This window comes from Balaenoptera acutorostrata, chromosome 13 (assembly GCF_949987535.1).
Source record: "Balaenoptera acutorostrata chromosome 13, mBalAcu1.1, whole genome shotgun sequence".
NCBI classification, from domain to species: Eukaryota; Metazoa; Chordata; class Mammalia; order Artiodactyla; family Balaenopteridae; genus Balaenoptera; species Balaenoptera acutorostrata.
Window position 1 is genome coordinate 62,739,086 of NC_080076.1, and position 22,034 is coordinate 62,761,119.

The 22,034-nt window shown below is 41.3% G+C and overlaps 1 protein-coding gene across 3 annotated transcripts in view; it reads left to right on the top strand.

Moving 5' to 3' along the window:
- Positions 1-21,763, top strand: part of RALBP1 (ralA binding protein 1) — a 42,950-nt gene extending 21,187 nt beyond the window's left edge. For 2 of the 3 annotated variants that reach the window (XM_057526458.1, XM_057526459.1), the window contains exons 2-10: positions 379-673; positions 2,634-3,092; positions 6,687-7,036; positions 8,457-8,618; positions 9,614-9,745; positions 14,495-14,602; positions 20,086-20,207; positions 20,448-20,571; positions 21,334-21,763. In XM_057526458.1, coding sequence (XP_057382441.1) covers positions 430-673; positions 2,634-3,092; positions 6,687-7,036; positions 8,457-8,618; positions 9,614-9,745; positions 14,495-14,602; positions 20,086-20,207; positions 20,448-20,571; positions 21,334-21,540 — 1,908 coding nt within the window. In that variant the 5' untranslated portion in view covers positions 379-429 and the 3' untranslated portion in view covers positions 21,541-21,763. Of the gene's footprint in view, positions 1-378; positions 674-2,633; positions 3,093-6,686; positions 7,037-8,456; positions 8,619-9,613; positions 9,746-14,494; positions 14,603-20,085; positions 20,208-20,327; positions 20,572-21,333 lie in introns of those variants that run through there. The other variant, XM_057526461.1, reaches the window with a different exon arrangement.
- The last annotated feature ends 271 nt before the right edge of the window (positions 21,764-22,034 follow it).

The window sequence follows — 22,034 nt, forward strand, 5'->3', positions numbered from 1 at the left end:
TATTCATGGTTGTTTGGCCATAACTTAAAAAAAATTAGGATTTTATGTCGGATAGCAATCCAAAATGAAGCCCATTACAATGGTGGGTTCCTTTTTAGAGGAAACACTGTGTCCTACTTTGAGAACCCACTTTCATTTGGTTCATTTTTCTCACACTTGAAGATCCAGTGCTTTCAACCAGCTCTTTGAGAACCGAAATGTGTGGTGCACGAATGTAACTTGAGCTGACAAAATGAACAACTATGTTTAAAGGGGGGTTGTGAAGAAAAATATTTTTGATTTGTAAATGCAAGATTAGTTGCCGTGTTGTGTGTGTGTCTGGCGCCCTTGTGTCCTGGTGGTCGTTGGATGACTGTGATGTGCTTTCTCCCTCTGCAGGGGTGATGGGCAGGTAACAGACGGCCTCCTCACTGTCGTCAGGGAGGCAGCATGACCGAGTGCTTCCTGCCCCCCACCAGCAGCCCCGGTGAGCACCGCAGGGTGGAGCATGGCAGTGGGCTCACCCGCACCCCCAGCTCTGAAGAGATCAGCCCCACTAAGTTTCCTGGATTATACCGCACGGGCGAGCCCTCGCCTCCCCATGACAGCCTCCACGAGCCTCCCGATATAGTGTCTGATGATGAGAAGGACCATGGGAAGAAAAAAGGAAAATTTAAGAAAAAGGAAAAAAGGAGTAAGTGCCATTTTCTCTGTGCTGTAGCTAAAGTTTAGATAAGTTTCTACTCTAATTATGTGTACCTGCTATCTTGTAGAAATATATCCAGTCAAAGACTCTTGTTTTATATTTTCTTTATTTTTCTGCATCTCAGTTTTTGTATTTTAGGGTGTTATTCTCACAAATAAAAATACTGAATTTCCAGAAATGGTAAAGTTTTCTGGTGGAGATTTCTTAAATTTTAAATAAAAGTATGAAAAGTAAATACTGAAATTTTGTCCTTATACAGTCTTACACTCTTGGCGAGGTTGTGTAGGCCAGTTGGGGTACATGGTGAAAAAAGTATGTATTCGTTTTCTTAAGCAAATGCCATGATGCATTCCATTTATGATTCCTGTTCTGTAAGGAGGATGAATCGTTTAGACATAGCTTTTTAGCATGTTAAAAGCAAATCAGGTGAGTTATTTTAAGTAAGTGTGCTTTTAGTTTCACGGTATTTTTAAGTTAATTTGTATTTGAAGCATAACTTTTGGATAGAATGCACAAATTGTGTACAACTTGATGAATTATCACAAACGGATACACCTGTGCTAATTACTGATCGTACAAGGCTCTGGAAATAGAGCATTATCAGCATCCTAGAAATTGCCTGTTGTTGCCCCTTCAGAGGGAATGCCCAGCACATCTGGACACTGCCTGATTTTGGACTTCTGTACATGGAAGTAGATTTCCTTTTGTGGGTAGTGTCTTTTGCCCAGTGTTATGTTTGTTAGATTCATCCGTGTTATTGCATATGGCAGTGATTTGTTCATTTTTATTGCTGGATTTTGCACTAATATACTAGAATTTATTTTTCCATTCTACTGTTATTGGTCATTTGGGTTGTCTTCAGTGTGTGTTATGAATCGTGCTTCTGTGAACGTCATTGTCCAAGTTTATGCATTTCTGTTGTGTGTGTGGGCCTGGGAGTGGAATTGCTCACAGGCCATGCTCATTTCAGTATCTGTAGATCCTGCAAAACAATTTCCAGAGTGCTTGTACCAGTTGACAGTCCCACCAGTGGTGTCTGAGAACTCCAGTTGCTTTCTGTCATGGTATTATGCCCTTAAGACTTTGGCCATTCTGGTTGGTGTGGGGTTTGTGGTATCGGTGCTTTAATTAGAGGGAAATGTTTGCAATACCTTTAATTTTTCTTATAAAATAGCTTGTGAGGTAGTTGGCTAAAGAAAAGGAGAGTTTCAGATGTTAAAAAAAAAAAGAACAGTGAAACCAAACTAGGATAACTCTAATATTGATACTAAGCAGTTATCAGTGTGAAACCAGGGCTCCTGACGCGGGGAAGTGGCTACCATCCCGAGATTAGGGAGTTTCCTGGTTCTGTTCTCCCCAGATGAGGATTCAGTCCCATCTGCCATCTGCAGAAAGAACTTAACAGCTGGAGACAGGAGAGCAAAGTGTGATGGCGATGACGGGAGTGTCTGAACAGTAGTGCATTTCGTGTCATGGTTGGAGATTGCTTCACATTATAGGAACTAAATATGAAGAAACCTAAGCTAAGTAGAGTGTAAGTTAGAGGGCCTTATTCAGCTGATGAAAGAATGCTGTGCATTATATAGGGATTCTCTCCATTAGCCCTCTGTGTAGATAATACATAAATTAAGATAATAAATGATTATTTATAATAATTTGGTTTGCAAAAATTCCAATTGCACACGTGTATAAAATAAAACCAGTTGCAAGGGTAACTGGCTCTCTGCTCATTGCCCTCTTGTGGTCAGGAGACGTCATGGCAACGCCTCATTTTAGCTGGGAAGCCATTGAATGAATTGCTGAGAGTACCAGGAGGGCTTGGCCATGGGGTGAAAAGCTAGGTAGCCAGGGCCAGGTGACACTTCTTTGTCCTGTTTTCAGACATTGAAAATGGACAGTTTGACATTCAGCAGACATCTGACTCATGCACCCTGCATTTCTTTGGCAGCTGAAGGCTATGCCGCCTTTCAGGAAGATAGCTCTGGAGATGAAGCCGAAAGTCCTTCCAAAATGAAGAGGTCCAAGGGGATCCATGTTTTCAAGAAGCCCAGCTTTTCTAAAAAGAAAGAGAAGGATTTTAAAATAAAAGAGAAACCCAAAGAGGAAAAACATAAAGAAGAAAAACACAAAGAGGAAAAACATAAAGAGAAAAAGTCAAAAGACTTGACAGCAGCTGACGTGGTTAAACAGTGGAAGGAAAAGAAGAAAAAGAAGAAGCCAATTCAGGAGCCAGAGGTGCCTCAGATAGATGTCCCGAATCTCAAACCCATCTTTGGGATTCCTCTGGCTGATGCAGTGGAGAGGACCATGATGTACGACGGCGTTCGGCTGCCGGCCGTCTTCCGGGAGTGTGTGGATTATGTGGAGAAGCATGGCATGAAGTGTGAAGGCATCTACAGAGTGTCAGGTATGGGGCTCGCACCACATGTACTGGTTTTTTTTTTTTTTTTTAAAGTTTTACTTGATTTTATTTATTTATTTATTTTATTTTTGGCTGTGTTGGGTCCTCGGTTCGTGCGAGGGCTTTCTCCAGTTGCGGCAAGCGGGGGCCACTCTTCATCGCGGTGCGGGGACCGCTCTTCATCGCGGTGCGCGGGCCTTTCTCCATCGCGGCCCCTCCCGTCGCGGGGCACAGGCTCCAGACGCGCAGGCTCAGCAATTGTGGCTCACGGGCCCAGCCGCTCCGCGGCATGTGGGATCCTCCCAGACCAGGGCTTGAACCCGTGTCCCCTGCATTAGCAGGCAGATTCTCAACCACTGCGCCACCAGGGAAGCCCCACATGTACTGGTTTTTAAAGATTAGATTCACTTCCGTTTTTCAAAGGAAGGGAACAAATACTCACTTGTGAGGAAAATTGTGACACGGGTCCTAAACCTCATTCATTTCCTTGATCCTTCTAGTTGAACAAAGACCCCTACGCTCTGTGTGTGTGTGTGTGTGTGTGTGTGTGTGTGTCTGTGGTGTGTGGGTGGTGCCCCTCACCTGGGTGCCTCCGTGAGGCTGGGCGTTGTGGGGTGGTCAGCGGGGAGAAAGGACATCTGGGTTCAGGACGCTTCTTGGCCACAAGACACAGTTACTGACAGTCGTTTAAGTATTTCCTGAGTTCAGCTGAGGGATGCACAATGTTCTTGCTAAATGTTTAGGTCCCAGATGTGGATACCTCTGTGTTCAGGCGCGGCTCTTACGTGCATTAGTGAAGTTGAGGTTCCATTTCTCTATGTTCCGTGTGTATGAAAACTTACATTTCATACTGGCAGGAAAGTAATTCATATTGGGTGTCTAAAATCAAGCAAAATGCATGCTGTCTAAAGTAGAAGACTCTATTTCTTACAGAGCAGCGTGGCTTTGTGTCGGTGTAGGATGCAAGTCCTGACCTGTGTGGCATCCGTGCTGTTGTCATCACGTTCCCGTGGTTCAGTGTCTTGGTCCTGGACCTTGAGGCTGTAACATTCGCTGTTGCTCATGTGTATTTCATGATGAGTTAAATCATACACATTTAGAATAAAGAGACTAGATTTAGTTTTTCCATTTAATTGGTTCATGCACATTTCTAGAAGGTGGATTTGATATTTAAGCTTTGTTAAGAAAGGGCAGGCATGTTTGATAATTGGGGAGACCTTTACATAATCCCACAGATAACATGTTATCATTTAAGAGTGTTTTGGCTAAAATGCTACTATTTTATAGAAAATAAGATAAATTAATTAGGCACTGAATTTGAATTTATAAGTCTTTAGTTACATAAAAATAAACACATTTAAATGAATTTGAAACTTGCCTTTTAAGAAAAATTTATGATGGATTTTTAAAGATCTACACAATACTAACATAGCTGCTTCTCTCACGTGATTTCGATAGGTGTGAAGAAACTTTGTTTTAGGTGAAAGTTTCTCTGAAGAATTCCTACAGCTTTGTTCAAAGGATTCTTTTGTCTTTGACCTATTTTTGATGTTTGCATTCTTTTGGAGTCGGAGGTGTGGGACTCCTCTGAATTCATGTGTCAGAGTGTTCAAACTGAGCTGCTCCCCTGTTGTTGGCTCCTTGGAGGCCGAGCTTCTGCTTTGATCAATTTTGTATTTATTTTTGAAGCTCTGGCAGAATGCTGCATTCAGCACTCTGGACTACAGAGTTTATGGCTGTGACTTTTCTTTTTGAATGCTAACAGTATTGTTTTCTGGTGGAGAACTCTGATTCTCACTTCTCCATATATACGTTCCAGTTTTAAAGCTAATCTATGATTTTGCGTATGCTCTTTCTGTACCTGGAAATTTGTGCACTTTTCACTTGTGCAATTTTCTGGGCAGGCACTGTTGGGGGAAAATTACAAATCTATAAAATGTATATGAGAGAGAGAGGAGGTCTTTGTCAAGAATTTCAATTAAAGTTATCACACACCATGTTTTACTCATAAAAGTAAGAAAATAGAAATTATTTTCTAACTTTTCCACCTCAAAATAAAGATTATACAAAAATAAGATTCATATTATTATTTTCCTATTTGAGGTTGTTGATTTCATTTTGTCAGTGCTAGATTAAGTTACTGATTTACTGTGATGGCATTAAAAGGTTTTCACATAAGGAATGTCAGAGCCCAGGTGTAAGCACTATTGATTGTAAAATGCTGCTCAGACTAGGTGACACTTGAGTGTTTGTGTTTACCATTACAATCTGTCAGCCTTAGTTTGTGGCTTGTTTCCAATAATTGACCTGAAGTTTTTTTTAAATTGAAGTATAGTTGATGTACAAAATTATATAAGTTTCAGGGATACAGCATAGTGATTCAATATTTTTAAAGGTTATACTCCATTTATAGTTGTAAAATATTGGCTATATTCCCTGTGCTGTACAATATATCCTTGTAGCTTATTTATTTTATACATGGTAGTTTGTATCTCTTAATCCCCTACCCCTCACTTGCCCCTCACCCCTTCCCTTTCCCCTCTGGTAACCACTAGTTTGTTCTCTATATCTGTGAGTCCGTTTCTTTTTTGTTATATTCACTAGTTTGTTTTATTTGTTTAGATTCCACATATGAAGTATTTTGTCTTTCTCTGACTTATTTCACATAGTGTAACACCCTCTAGGTCCATCCATGCTGTTGGCAAATGTCAGGATTTCATTCTTTTTTATAGCTGAATAGTATTGTGTTGTGTATAGTACCACATCTTGGCCTAAAGTTTTAAGTATTGAAAACAACAGAAAGCTACTTTGTGTTCTTATGAGCAATCAGCGTCACTGAATTATGTCACTTAAATGCACATTGGACTAAAAATCTAAAATACTTTGTGTCTGAAAAACATTTGTGTGTGTTTCTGTCCAGTAAGAAAAGCAAAACAATTTGATTTTAGTAACCCAAATTTCACTTTTCTTTTGTTCTAACCCTGTTTCAGGTTAAGAAAACATGTAAAGAACTTAAACTTAGAAATTAGATGGGTATTATGTAATGAATAATTTTCAAAGAGTTTGTTTAGATAGGGAACTCACCTTTTGCATTTATGATACAATTTTTACTTATAAAAGAGTAGTCACCCACAACTTTTTGAAACGTGCTTGTATGTACTGAGTTGTATTTTATGTTGTCAGTCCTGTGGCTAGTTAGGAAAAGCAGTTGGCCACTCGTGTAGAGCAAGGCATATGCTTGGATTGTAGTTTAATTTTTGCCTGAATTTTTACCTACCTATCTTTAAATAAAAAACAGTTTTTTCCCCTGAATCGATTGGCATATTTGCTTGACGTTTCTGTGGTTATTATGACTTTTGTTCTGAGTACTGAGTTTGTCCATTATCATTTAGCTTTTGGTTAAATTCATCCTCTAAGTGTAGTCTTTTATCTGCTTTAATGGAGGAATCGTATGAACCATGTGCAGATTAACACTTCATATGGTCAGGATGGCTCTTCTCTGATCTCCCCCAGGGGTGGGCACACTGGGGAAGAAAGCTGTGTGTTTGATTTCTTTTTTTCTTGATACTTTCTTTCTCTTCTGAATTCGAATATTCTAAGGAATTAAATCCAAGGTGGATGAGCTGAAAGCAGCCTATGACAGAGAGGAGTCTCCAAACTTGGAAGAGTATGAGCCTAACACTGTAGCCAGTTTGCTGAAGCAATACCTGCGGGACCTGCCCGAGAACCTGCTGACCAAGGAGCTGCTGCCCCGCTTTGAAGAGGCTTGTGGGCGGAGCTCGGAGGGCGAGAAGGTGCAGGAGTTCCAGCGCCTGCTGGAGGAGCTGCCCGAGTGTAACCGTCTGCTGATCTCCTGGCTGATCGTGCACATGGATCACGTTATCGCCAAGGAGCTGGAAACAAAAATGAACATCCAGAACATTTCTATAGTGCTCAGCCCGACTGTCCAGGTACACGGCCGGCCCTGGGGATGCAGGGAGGGTTTCCTGTTGCTGAGTCACATACCAAGCGGTGAACCAGGGACGGTGGGTAAGGGGTTAGGCTGAATGTTGGCCTTTTTCTTTCACAGTGTGGACAGTGTTGGCATGTAAGGTAATGAGCATGTTGGCCTTTTGGCTGCGGCTGTGAAATTGGAATATTGTCCAGTCTTTGGTGTGGTTTGTAAGCAGTTCCTGATGACAGTGATCTGTCCTTAGTGGAAGAGGAGCCCGAGGTACCTGCAGTTACAGTTCATCTGCAGTGTTTTAAGGATTTCAGTTCCTTCATCAAATAGCATTACTGCTTAATCATATCACACACACATACAGACTCAGGCTCAAGGGGGCCTAACGTTGTTCATTTGGTCAGGGATTTGACCTGAGGACTTCATTCATGAAGAGGTGTGTATAGAGTATTTTACAGAATCTTAATCTGAGGAGGCATTTCAGAGAGGTGGGTGGTGTGTTAGTTGGTGTCTCTTTACAGCATAAATTCCTGGCCTTCGTTTTCTGCTGCTCACTTGGTGCTGGCATAGAGCATGTGTTATCCTTTAATTGGAGTTACTGATATTTCACTCAGGCCAAAAACAAAGGGCAAAACATGAGATGGGGTTATAGTTTTTATTTTAAGCCTTGTTTTTGGCCAATATACCAGGTTATTATTGGTCACTGTTATAACACACTGTTACATATAAGAGTGTATTTTCTTTCACTGAAGATTCCTTCATTGCTTGTTGATTATATTTTGGAAGCAAAATGTTTCTCAAATTTCATATTAGTCAAGTTTTCAGAATTTGGTAAATATTACATTGTTACTTAATATAACTGTAGTAGGGATGTTGGTGTCACAGAAGATTCAGGTGTGTTGTCAGAATAAGTTTTAGGTAGGAAATAATTTCTTTTATTAGCTTTTTAGCCAGCCTAACGTCCTGGTCTCTTAGCATTGGAGCATCTATTTAAACACGGGCTCTGGAGTCTGCCCAGAAGCATTCGTCTCTGGAGCGGGGGTACCACACTCAGCCCAGCTCTGCAGCTGCAGGCTCCTTTGTTCCTTAGTAGATCCAGTTGCATGTGTTAAAATGTATCACAGTAACTTGAAAATAAAGAACATAAGATTTAAAAAATCAGTTAATGTTATGGTGCTAAAACAGAACAGATTGATGATTATCGGCCTCTGCATCCATTTCTTGGCTTTTTCCCCGCAATTTCTCATAGTGCTGAGTCCATGACTTAACTCATACTTTCTCATTCTCTTCTTTAAATTGTCCACTAATTAGCAAAACATGTCTAGTCACTACTGAGGATGCACTTAGGCAACAGACACAAATGAAATGAAATGATAATTTTAATATTTTTCTTGCAAATATTTTCTTTTTTCTTTTTTTTTTTTTAGATTAGCAATCGTGTCCTATATGTGTTTTTCACACATGTGCAAGAGCTCTTCGGAAATGTGACACTGAAGCAAGTGACGAAACCTCTGCGATGGTCTAACATGGCCACGATGCCCACACTGCCCGAGACCCAAGAGAGCATCAAGGAGGAGATCAGAAGACAGGTGCGTGCAGCCCACCCCCCGGCCCCCAGAGCCAGCCCTCGTTCTGACCCGGTGGGAGACTGCAGTGCTGAGGACGATGGCCTCCTGTTCCTTGAACACTTCCCGTGTGTCTGGAGCTGTGTCAGGCATACTCGTCATGGCGCACTGAAGCCAGAACTTCCCATCTGGCACTATTTCATGCCAGTTAAGGCAGAACATCATAGTGGACAGAGCACAGGTTTGGAAATCAAAAGACCTGGCTTTAAATTCTTGCTCTGCTCCTAATTAGGCACGTTGCTTAACCTCCTTAAGCCTTGGGGATTGCATTTAAAAATGAGTCCTCTCCTAGGTTTGATGTGAAGATTACCTTAAATGAAATAATGCGTTAAAGATGTTCACCATGGTGCCAGGTATGTTGTAAGCAGTCCAAAAATGTTAGCTTATCTGGACAAGGCTGCTTTATTGGCCTTATTTTACAGATAAGAATAATGAAATTTGGGGAAGTTAAATAAGTTACGCTGTGTCACCTGGTTACTAAGCTGAAGAGCCAGGATTTGACCCCAAATCCTGTGTTTTCCCACTGTGCTACTGAAACAGTGCCATTTGGTTGTGTGTGTTTGGCAAGCTCAATAAGAAATTCAAGGCTAAGACGTTTACTTACATTTGATAATTATTACATCTTTTGTTTGCATACAAGTTATCAAATCCCTGCTTGCCTTTCTTCCCTTTTGTCTGCTCTGAGCTCCCATTTCTTAGTAGTTGATGTGTTGGGGGAAGGGATGTGAATTGACTACTGGGAACCAATGTAAATTGATGGATTAGAACCCAATGCTCAGGCAGAAAAAATAAAGATGATTTTTCAGTCATAGCCTTGAAAAAACAATTCGTGCATTATGTTATTTTTTTAATGATAATTGAAAAGTAGTTGATTCTGCATTTTTAGAAATTGCATGTGGTTTTATTTTAAGATGACAAGACATGGAATCATATACAGTGTGTGGTGTGTTACTTTCTAGGAGTTTCTTTTGAACTGTTTACATCGAGATCTGCAGGGTGGGATAAAGGATTTATCTAAAGAGGAAAGATTATGGGAAGTACAAAGGATTTTGACAGCCCTCAAAAGAAAACTGAGAGAAGCTAAAAGACAAGTGAGTAAATTTATTATTTTGGCACATCATGTTTATAATGAAATGTAAAAAGAGTGCGCTGGAATCTTTTATATACCATTTTAAGTGATTTTTTTAAAGTACAACCCAATTTATATTGGGTTGGCTGAAAAGTTCCTTCGGGTTTTTGTTTAAAATAAAAAAGCCCAATGACCTTTTTGGCCAACCCAGTGTAAATACCTTTTGAGGGAAAGTTCCCTGAAGGGAGATTTGTTCACATGTTCCCAGTTCTGGATTATTGATCCTTCAGCTTGGTATCAGGAAAATGCTTCATTTAATTTAGAAAGTTGAGTTTTTTAATTAGACTATTTGGCTAAAAGATGTTTTGTCATTTCCTGCTTGGTTGTACCTGTAAACAGGTTTCCAGGCGTGAGAAGCAGTCAGATGGTGATATGTTTCAAAGACTGCAGGGGAGTTTGAGGGCTTTGAGTCAGCTCTTTAAAAACACACGGAGGTACCGAAGATCAGGAGGGGCTTTCTTTACCTGGTAACAGGCAGGGTGGCGTGTGCCTCCTGATGAGCTTGGGGTTCGTGAGCCAGACTGTTGGTCTCCCTCTAGTTTAGTGTGTGTTGCTTGGCGCTGGGACTCTGAGTTTCCTGGCCACGCCAAGGCCGAGGTCCCAGGTCTCTGGACCCTCTTACAACCCACGTGCAGATTCAATGCCAGGGTCCAAAGAGCACTTCCAAGGAACATGAGTTAGCGTTTGTCAGAGTGGGACAGCATGGTCCATGGTGGGTCGCAGTTGTGGTTTTGCTAAAAGACAAGACAATGCATGTTGCTTCGAGGGCAGCAGTTCGCACTTATGTGGAGATAGCTTTGTCAGGAAGGAAGCTGTGATGGAGTTTCTACACCTGCACTCTAGGACTAGCAGACGCCCTCTGTGTATTTTTCTTCCTCCTTTTTTCCCCACTTGCCAGATTATCTATCTTTTGCTTCCAGTGCCTGTTTTTAATTAATTAATTATTCCCTTCACGATTCGGCCTGGAATCAGGTTTTAGTGACAGACCAGCCAGTCCTCCTGTGGTCGCTGTCCACCCTGTGGCGTTGCCCAGCAGCCTTTAATGAAGGGTCTCTGACCCAGGACAGGCTCACGTGGGCTCGGCTTCCTTTCTCGTGTTCCTGCATCTCTCTTGGATAAAGGAATTGTGACATAGCAAACCAGAGCCAATATAGAAAGGGATGGATTACCTCTACTTTGCCAGTTTCTTGATGCTATCTTTTCATGTCTGCTTATTAATTCACAAAGTGCTCCAAAAGTTCTATCAAGTTGATTTCAACGTTGAGGAATAAATGACCTTTAAAGATAGAAGTAATATAACTCATTATATTAACAGACTGAAAATAAGAAACCACAAAATTGTGTCAGTAGATGCAGAGAAAGCATGTGGCAGAATTTGACACTTAACTCCTGACAGAAACTTGCAGTCACTGCCTTTCAGCCTGATAAAGGGCATTTACAGAAAAAAATCTCTGATTTACATTGTGCTTAATGGTGAAAGTCTGAATGCTTTCCTCTAAGGTTGGGTATACAAGCAAGGATTTCTGCTTTTACCACTTCTATTCAACATTGTACTGGAGGTCGTTCTAGCCATGCACTAAAACAAGAAAAAAAGGCATACGGATTGGAGAGAAATCAGTCTTTATACATGGATGATGTGATTGTCTCTATATAAAATCCTAAGGAATCTGTACAACATTGAATAAGTGACTTGAGCAACATTGTAGCATACAGGATCAGATGTACAAGTCTGTTGTATTTCTGTATATTTGCAATGAACTATTGGATAGTGAACCATAAAAAAAAAGACATAAATAAATTAAAAATATATTTATATCTCAGTATTGTTAAGATGTTAGGTTTTTCCAAATTGATCTGTGGATTCAATTCCAATCAAAATCTAAACAGGTGATTTTGGTAGAAATTAACAAGCTCTTCTAAAATCTGTGTGGAAATACAAATGACCTAGAATAGCCTAAACAGTTTTGAAAAAGGTCAACATTGAAGGGCTCACACTACCTGATACTAAGACTTACTGTAAAGCTATAGTAATCAAGACAGTCAATATTGGGTAAGGATAGACATACAGAAAAGAAAGTCCAGAAATAGACCAACACATGTGTGGGCAGTTAATTTTCAACAAAGATGCTAAGACAGTTGACTAGGGAAGGATTTTCTTTTCAACAAATGGTGCTGGAACAATTGGATATCTATATGCAAAAAAAAAAAAAAAAAAAAGAACCTGACTTTTTCCCTCTTTCCACACAACATATACAAAAATTAGCTCCAAATGAATCATACACTAAGACCTAAAAAATCTTCCAGAAGTAAACAGAGAAGATCTTATTGACTTTGGCTTAGGCAGTGATTTTTAAAATTTTATTGCAGTATAGTTGATTTACAGTGTTGTGTTAATTTCTGCTGTACAGCAAAGTGCCTCAGTTATACGTATATATATTCTTTTTCATATTCTTTTCCATATGGTTTTTCACAGGATATTGAATATAGTTCCCTGTGCTATACAGTAGGACCCTGCTGTTTATCCATCCTATATATATACTAGTTTGCATCAGCTAATCCCAAACTCCTAATCCATCATCCCTCTCCTACCCCCCTCCCCCTTGGCAACCACAAGTCTGTTCTGTATGTCTGTGAGTCTGTTTCAGTTTCATAGATGTTTATTTGAGTCACGTTTTAGATTCCACATATAACTGATATATATGGTATTTGTCTTTCTCTTTCTGACTTACTTCACTTAGTATGATAATCTCTAGGTCTATCCATGTAGCTGCAAATGGCTTTTTTATGGCTGAGTAATATTCCTTTATATATATACCACATCTTCTTTATCCATCTGTCAATGGACATTTAGGTAGTTTCCATGTCTTGGCTATTGTGAATAGTGCTGCTGTGAACATAGGGGTGTATGTATCTTTTCAAATTATAGTTTTGTCTGGATATATGCCCAGGAGTGGGATTGCTGGATCATACGGCAACTCTATTTTTCAGTGTTTTGAGGAACCTGCACCAATTTACATTGGCGTAGGAGGGTTCCCTTCTCTCCACACCTTCAGTGTAGGAGGGTTCCCTTCTCTCCACACTTTCTCCAACATTTATTATTTGTAGACTTTTTAATGATGGCCATTCTGACCAGTGTGAGGTGGTACCTTATTGTAGTTTTAATTTGCATTTCTCTAATAATTAGCGATGATGATTTCATCTTTTCATGTGCCTGTTGGTCATCTGTATTTCCTCCTTGGAGAAATGTCTGTTTAGGTCTTCTGCCCATTTTTGATTGGGTTTTTTGTTTTTTTGTTACTGAGTTGTATGAGCTGTTTGAGTGATTTCTTAAATAGGACACAAAATCCTTGAACTATGAAAGAAAAATTTGGTAAATTACATTTCATCAAAACATGCTCTTCAAAAGATATTAAGAAGATGAATATGCAAGCCAGAGACTTTGACAGAATAGTTGCAAAAAACACACACTTGATAAAGGACTTGAACTAGTATGTATAAAAAACTCTTAAGACAAACCAATTTTTTTTAAACTTTATATTTTTAGAACAGTTTTAGGTTCATAGCCGAATTGAGGGAAAGGTACAGAGAATTCCCATATACCCCTTCCCCCCTCATGCTTAGCCTCCCTCATTATCAGCATCTCCTGCCAGAGTGGTACATTTGTTACAATAACAATTCAATTTTAAAAAGGCAAAGATTTGAACAGGCACTTTACTGAAGATTATATATGGATGGTAAATAAGCACATGTGAAGATACTCAACATCATTAGTCATTAAGGAAATACAACTTAAAATCACGAGATACTACTACACACCAACCAGAATGACTAAAATTAAAAATAGTGTTGACAAGAATGTGGAGCAGCTGGAACTCTCCTGTATTGCTCTTGGTTCAATCATTTTGGAAAACAGTTGGCATTTTCTTTTAAAGTTAAGCATGAGGTTACCATCTGACCCAGCAATCCCACTCCTAGGTATTTATCTAACAGAAGAAGGCATATACCCACACAAAGCAAATACATAGTGTTCATAACAGGTCTAGTTAAAATTGCTCAAAACTAGAAAGGACCGAAATGTCCATCAGCTGGTGAATGGATGAACAAATTGGGGTACATTCACATCATGGCATATTACTCAGTAAACTACTGATACAAACGACAAAATAGGTGAATCAAAATTAGCAATGTGCCAGATAAAAAAGACTACTACTGATTAATTCAGTTTATATGAAACATAAGAAAAGGCAAAACCAGAGCAGTGGAAAGCAGGTTAGTGGTTGCCAGGGGCAGCAGATGGTGGAAGAGCCCAAGGGCACTTCGTGGTGATGGAGATGTTCAGTGTCGTGATTGTGACGGTGGTTACTTGACTGTATACAGTCGTCAAAACCAGTTGAACTGTATGCTTAAAATCAACCCCCTCCAAAAAAAAAAGTATTACAGAAGGTAATTTATGTGGGAGGGTTCCAGAAATGGTGAGCACATTAAAATTGAACATTTTTCTTGCAGTGCAGCCACAGACTGAGACCCACACATTATTTTCAAAGCCCAGTTAGCAGATACCCATATGTCCAGATGGTTCAGCTGACTGTGTCACTCTTATTTTTTCAGTTCTAGGAGGTGAGAAGGAAACTTCTGGACTGGTGATGGTGTGAATTTGTTGAATGTGTTAACAGTAGGCTGACCAGTGCTTTTCATTTCTCTCACTTGACAGGAGTGTGAAACCAAGATTGCACAAGAGATAGCCAGTCTTTCAAAAGAGGATGTTTCCAAAGAAGAAATGAATGAAAATGAAGAAGTCATAAATATTCTTCTTGCCCAGGTAAGCTAAACTCTTTTTCTCTATTTTGCAAGATTCTTTTTTTAAAATAAAAATTGTATATATTTAAGGTGTACAACATGATGATTTGATACACCTCTACATAGTGAAATGATTACTGCAATCAAGCTAATTAACATTATCCTCTCACACAGTTACCTTTCTTTTGTGATGAGAGCACCTGAAGTCTACTCTCGTAGTATATTTCCAGTATTCAGTACAGTATCATTAACTATCATCATCATTATTAGATCTCTAGACTTAGTCATTCAACATTAAGCGCAACTTTGTATTTTTTGACCAATACCTCCCTATTTTCCCCACCCTCCAGCCCCTGGTAACCATTGTTCGACTCTCTGCTTTTATGAACTCGACTTTTTCTTAGATTCCACAAATGAGTGAGATCGTACAGTATTTTTCTTTTTCTGTCTGGCTTATTTCACTTAGCCTAATGTCCTCCAGGTTCATCTATGCTGTATTAAATGGCAGGATTGCCACCTTATGTCAGAATAATATTCATTGTGTATTTATATGTATGTGTTTACATGTTTTATTTTTTAAATGTTTTTGTTTTTTTGGCTGTGTCGGGTCTTAGTTGTGGCACGTGGGATTTTTCATTGCGGCACGTGGGCTCTTCGCTTCGTTGCAGTGCGTGCGCGGGCTTCTCTCTAGGTATGGCATGTGGACTTAGTTGCCCTGCGGCATGTGGGATCTTAGTTCCCCAACCAGGGGTCGAACCAGTGTCCCCAGCATTGCGAGACGGATTCTTAACCACTGGACCACCAGGGAAGCCCCTGTATGTTTTTTATATATGTTTTTATATATATATATGTGTGTGTGTGTGTATATGTGTATGTATTATAAATATATATCTATCTATCACATCTTTATTCATTGATCCATTGACCATTGGGTTGTTTTCATATTTTGACTATTGTGAATAATGCTGCAGTGAACATGGGGGTGCAGATATTTCTTCAATATCCTGTTTTCATTTACTTTGGATATATATCCAGAAGTGGGATTGCTAGATCATGTGATAGTTCTATTTTGTATTTTTGGAGGAACCTCCATACTGCTTTTCATAGTGGCTGCATCAATTTACCTTCCCACTAAAAGAGCACAAGGGTTTCCTTACTCCACATCCTCGCCAGCACTTGTTATCTTTTGTTTTTTGATAAAAGCCATTCTGACAGGTGGAAGGTGTTATCTCATTGTGGTTTTGATTTGCTTTTCCCTGATGATCAGTGACATTGGGCATCTTTTCATATATCTGGCCATTTGTATGTCTTCTTTTGAGAAATGTTTATTTAGGTCCTTTGCCCATTTTTTAATTGGGTTGTTTGTTTTCTTACTGTTGAGTAGTTTGAGTTCTTTATACGTACGTTACAGATGTAAGGTTTGCAAATATTTTCTCTCATTCCATAGGTTGTCTCTTCACTCCTTTGTTTCCTTTGCTATGTGGAAGCTTTTTAGTTTGATGCAGTCCCATTTGTCTACTGTATATTTGTGCTTTTGGGGTCATATCTAAAAAATTATTGCTCAGACTCAATGCCAAGAAACTTTCTCCCTATGTTTTCTTCTAATAGTTTTATGGTTTCAGGTCTTATATTTAAGTCTTTACTCCATTTTGAGCTGATTACTGTGTATGGAGTGAGATAAGGTAGGAGTTCATTTTCACTCTTTTGCATGCGGAAAACCAGTTTCTCAACACCACTTATTAAAGAGCCTGTCCTTTCTCCATTGTGTAGTAGCATCCTTGTCAAAGATCAATTGACCACAAATGTGTGGATTTATTTCTGGACTCGGTTCTGCTCCATTGGTGTATATGTCTGTTTTTTTATGCCAGTACCACACTGTTTTGATTGTAGGATGATGCCTCCAACTTTGTTCATCTCGTTTAATATTGCTTTGGCTAAAAAAAAAGGCAGAGAGAGAGAGATTGCTTTGGCTATTTTTTATAGTCTTTTGTGGTTCTGTATGAATTATAGGATTGTTTTTTCTATTTCTGTGAGAAACTCCATTGGAATTTTGATAGAGATTCCAATGAATCTGTAAATTACTTTGGTAGTATGGAAATTTTAACATTATTTCCTCCAGTCCATGAACATGGGATATCTTTCCATTTATCTTTTGTGTCTTTTTAAATTTCTTTCACCTATGTTTTATAGTTTTCAGTGTACAGATATTTCACCTCTTTGGTTAAATTTATTGCCTTTTTTTATGCTATTGTAAATGGAATTGTTTTTTTTTATATGGTTGTTAGCATATAGAAATGCAACTGATCTTTGTATGTTGATTTTATATTCTGCAACTTTATTAAATTTGTTTATTAGTTCTGACACTTATTTGGTGGAATCTTTATGGTTTTCTGTGTATAAGAGCATGTCATCTGCAAACAGTAAATTTTAATTCTTTACAGTTTGGATACCTTTTATTTCTTGTTTAATTAATCCGGCTAGGACTTCAGTACTATATTGAACAGAATGGGCATCTTGTCTTTTTTCTGATCTTAGAAGAAATGCTTTCAGCCTTTCACTGGGGTATGATGTTATCTGTGGGCCTGTCATATGAGCATATCATGTCACTGTGTATGTTCCTTCTATACTCACTTTGTTGAGAGTTTTTATTATGAAAAGATGTTGAATTTTGTCAAATGCTTTTTTGAATCTTTGCGATAATATGATTTTTATCCCTCATTTTGTTAATGTGGTGTGTCACATTATTGGTTTGTGTTATGTTGAACCATCCTTGTATCCCAGAGATAAATCCCACCTGATTGTGGTGTATGATCTTTTTAATGTATTGTTGAATTTGGTTTGTTAGCATGTGTTTTGAGGACTTTTGCATGTATCTGCATCAGGGATAGTGGCCTCTTTCTTTTCTTGTGGTGTCTGTATCTGGCTCTGGCACGAGGGTGATGCTGACCTCGTAAAATGTGTTTGGGAGTGTTCCTGCCTCTTCAGTTTTCCAGAAGAGCTTGAGAAGGATTGGTGTTAATTCTTCTTTAAGTGTTTGGTAGAATTCACCTATGAAGCTGTCTGGTTCTGCTCTTTTCTTGGTTGGGAGGTTTTTGACTACTGGGTCAATCTTTTTACTCGTTATTGGTCTGTTCAGATTTTCTATTTCTTCATGATTCAGTCTTAGTGGGTTTTAATGCCTCTAAGAACTTACCCAGGAAGAAATGGCAAATAGAGGGAATCAAAACAACAACAAAAAACTTACCCATTTTTTCTAGGTTATCTAGTTTGTTGGCATCATAGTAGTATCTTATAATTCTTTGTATTTCTGTGGTATCAGTTGTAATGTTTCCTCTTTCATTTATAATTTTATTTAAGTCCCCTCTCTTAATTTAGGTAAAAGTTTGTCAATTTTGTTTATCTTTTAAAAAACCAATTCTTCATTTCATTGACCTTTGATATTGCTTTTCTCGTCTCCATTTCATTTATTTTTGCTCTGATTTTAGTATTTTCTTCTTTTTGCTAATTTTAGGTTTAGTTGGTTCTTTCTCTAGTTCCTTGAGGTATAAAGATACACTGTTTGAAATCTTTTTTCTTAGTGTAGGCATTTGGCACTATAAACTTCCCTCTTCAAACTGCTCTTTCTGCGTCCCTTAAGTTTTGGTGTGTTGTGCTTCCATTTGCATTTGTCTCAATATTTGATTTCTTCTTTGACCCATTGGTTGTTCAGGAGTGTGTTGCCAGACTGCTGATGGTCATTTTATATTGTAATTTGAGAAGCTCAACTACAGAGGTGTGAATCTTTTAACCAAACTTAATAAGAAGACTTAGAGGTTTTAGAGGGGCTTACTTGTCATATTTGGCCCTACCTTTATGTGGTGTTTGGGTAAATGTTCAGCTGGAGGAAGAAACTACCTTTTGTACTGAGTGATTGCTTCTTACTGGAAACTGTTCTAGATGTTTTATTTCATCTCATTTCACTCACACACAGGTCTTGAGTTATAGGTATTTCCCCTAATTTACAAATTAGTGTAGTTGTTCCATATTAATGAGATTGGACTTCAGTATTTTAAAATTTGTTCTTCCTGATGTCACAAAGTTTGAGATCCTTGAAATGTAACAGATTTTAGCTGATAGTCGTTGCTAATAACACCTGTTAGATATTTTATTTTATTCTTTGCAGGTGAAAGTCAGTTGTTGGAGATGAATTGTTTGATTATTCATTAATCGAGTTGGCAAACAGCTCTTGAGTATCTACTGTATTCCAGGCAGAGAGCTAAAGATGAGCTCTTTTCTTTCCACATTTCTCACTCAACCTTACTCTGTTCTGGAAATTCCCAGAGTTTAACCACAAAGGAATGAAGTTTTAGGCTCTGACAGCATAGTCTGTGCTCCCAGAAACTCATGTATGTGGGATACCCAAAGCCCTACAAGTTTCAATCCTTTTTTGTCACTTCTGAAAATACACTGTTTTGCCTACCAGGGACGTATAACTCTTCTCCCCTGAAGAGAGAATCAAGTCCCAAATATGTCTTTATTTCAGAGTTTTCAATCTGGTATTTCTTGGAACAGTAGCTTTCCTAAGTGCACTGAGGTAAAAGATGAGAATCTCTGCATTTGGAAACACCTGGGGATTATGTATATCACATCTCTGAGAGAGATTCTTTATGCACATGGGAGGCTTTGGGTAGTTAACTTTAGAACTTAACTCGCAGCATCTTTCATGTTTGATCACAGGTTCTTATCCTCTTGCTACATGTTAGTTTGGAAAAAAGTGCTGTAGACCTTTGCTGCCTCCAGCTCATTTCTGTAGCTTTCCATCTCTGTTACCTGCTAAGTTTTGTCTGCTTTGGTTCTTTTCACTAGGTTGAAAGGGCTAGCTAGATCTTGGGCAGATAGGGATTTATCCCCTTAGGTGAGCTAATCAGTTTTAGAAATGCGTATTCTGTTAAAGGAGAATATTTACTGTTTAAATATTATCCCTGGAGACATGGGTTGTGGAGGATGGTGGCTTGTGGTGAGGAGAAAAGATTTCTTCTGTGAACGTCTTTCCATCACTAGATCTACTTTCAGGTGATGTTGATACCAGCTGCTCATCTCCTGGGTCCTTCTTTCCTAGTGACACTGTCAAAGCCCACTGTGGCCCTAAAATAGATTCTCTCGGTGGGAAGGCATTCAGAAAGGACCGGGAAGCAAAAACACATGGAGTCACTTGAACTTTGCTTTGTGCCCAGTGTGCTGGCGGCATGCAGAGCCTTTGCAAAAGAAGGATTCCTAAGTGGCATTTTATGTCTTGAGAAAAATCTAGTCATTCCTCCCAAACAACTTAGTCTACCTTTTCTCAAAGAAGCCTTTTCTTGACATTAGGGAAATGGGGTATTTTTGGGGTGTGCAGTACAACAAGCTTTCCCATAACTTGTGTGTTAGTGTATGGGGCAAAACAATTCAGGGTGACAGGAGACCCCAAAAGAGTGACATTTCCTAGACTCAGACTCTTCAAGGTGTTCACCAGTGGTCATTATTTAGGAGAATGAGATCCTGACTGAACAGGAGGAGCTCCTGGCCATGGAGCAGTTCCTGCGCCGACAGATCGCCTCGGAGAAAGAAGAGATGGAACGCCTCCGAGCGGAGATCGCCGAGATCCAGAGGTGAGGGAGAGCCGCGGGCTGGTTTCCAGGGATGCCGACTGCTGCGCGAGCACAGGTGGCCAGCGCTCAGCCTTCCCTGTGGAGGCGTCAGAGTGACCCTTCAGTTTCTTCTTTATTAAGTCTTAAGGATGGTGCGGTATCGAGTGCAGCCACGGAAAGCTGGTCAGTCTAGAGGCAGACGACGGGCCTGTCTCTGCTGGCCGGTAACGCGCTTCCTGCCCTGTCCCCGCCCCCGCGCAGCCGCCAGCAGCACGGCCGCAGCGAGACCGAGGAGTACTCATCGGAGAGCGAGAGCGAGAGCGAGGACGAGGACGAGCTGCAGCTCATCCTGCAGGACCTGCAGCGGCAGAATGAGGAGCTGGAGGTGGGCGCGGGGGACCCGAGGCTGCACTGAGGTCATGGCAAGCGCAGGGCTCACGGCAGACGTGTTCTGCTTGCCCTCGGTGACCGACGGGCAGGCCAAGGAGGGGGATTTTGGGGGGTGTCCCCCCGGGGGCGTGCAGGGCGTATGCGGCGTGGGGAGCCGGCAGCATGCTGACCAGAGTCTCCCTTCTCGCCCTCCCCTCCTCACAGAGGAGCCCGAGGGCCGTGGGCGGCTTCCCCTCCCTCAGGCAGGTGCCGGGACAGACCAGGCAATTCCACACTGGATCCCAGCTCGGGAGTCCTCTCCCCAGAGCTGCAGGCCGAGGCCAGGGGGCCGTGGGAGACGGGCCAGCTGGCAGCACCTCGCCTGCTCAGCATTTTACAGAGCATACGAACATGCTGAGTAGGGAAACGGTCCTCCAGAACTTCAGCGCTTGGGCTGTAGGTCAGGCTGCTGCAACGAAGGGAACAGCCCCCTGGTCTGAACAAGGGCCCCCGCCCCATCTGGCCGCCCCGCAGGTCGGCACAGGGCCGCTCGGAGTGGGCAGGAAGGGAAGAGACGGGCCCCGGGAAGGGCGCCGAGCGAGCGGGGCTGAGCAGCCGCCCCTGCCGGAGGAGGGGGGTCTGCGGGGCGGGGCGTCACCTGGACTTCGCTGACCGAGGGCGGGTAGCTCCGGTGTGGCACCAGGTTTCTGTGGTCAGCGGGAGTTGTCGCCCTGCAGCCTTCTTGCTGACGTGAGCACTGTTGTCTCTGTCCCTCAAGATCAAGAACAACCACCTGAACCAGGCGATTCACGAGGAGCGTGAGGCCATCATCGAGCTGCGGGTGCAGCTCCGCCTGCTCCAGCTGCAGCGCGCCCGGCCTGAGCCCCAGGCCGAGCCCGAGCCTGTCGCCAGGGAGCCGCCCCCGGGCGGCAAGGAGCAGCCCCGGCCGTCGCCCAGCAGGGACAGGAAGGAAACGCCCATCTGAGTGCCACCCGCCCGCGAGCAGCGGCCTGGAGCCCCGTCAGCGCCGCCTCTGCTGTCCCCACTGTAAAGACGCCTCCTCCACGCAGGTGGTGCTCAGCGCAGGTGACACGAGGACAGAGCGGCACGCGGTGCGGGCTTGTCGGGCACAGATGAGTTTCCAGCTAGTGTCAGCTTCTTTGAAGATTAATTTCCTTTGTTAACTTAAAATAACTATTTTAACCCTTGAGTGGCTTCTTTTTAAACCAAAAATCGTCTTTGTTTGCTTTTTTATTACGGCAGAATCAGGATTTTTCTCTCGTTCAAGGGGGAACCAAACAAGGCAGCCCCACTCCTGCCCGCGCCGTGTCCCCTTCCAGGGTCTCTGCTGCCCGCCGTTCTCGCCTGTGCCTTCACGCCTCCGCGGTGCAGATTCTGTCCTGGGAGCCGCCTCACGTTTCCCGATTGGCCTGAGTGGCTCTCTCTCACGGGGGTGACCTTCCCTGCCCCACACCCCGG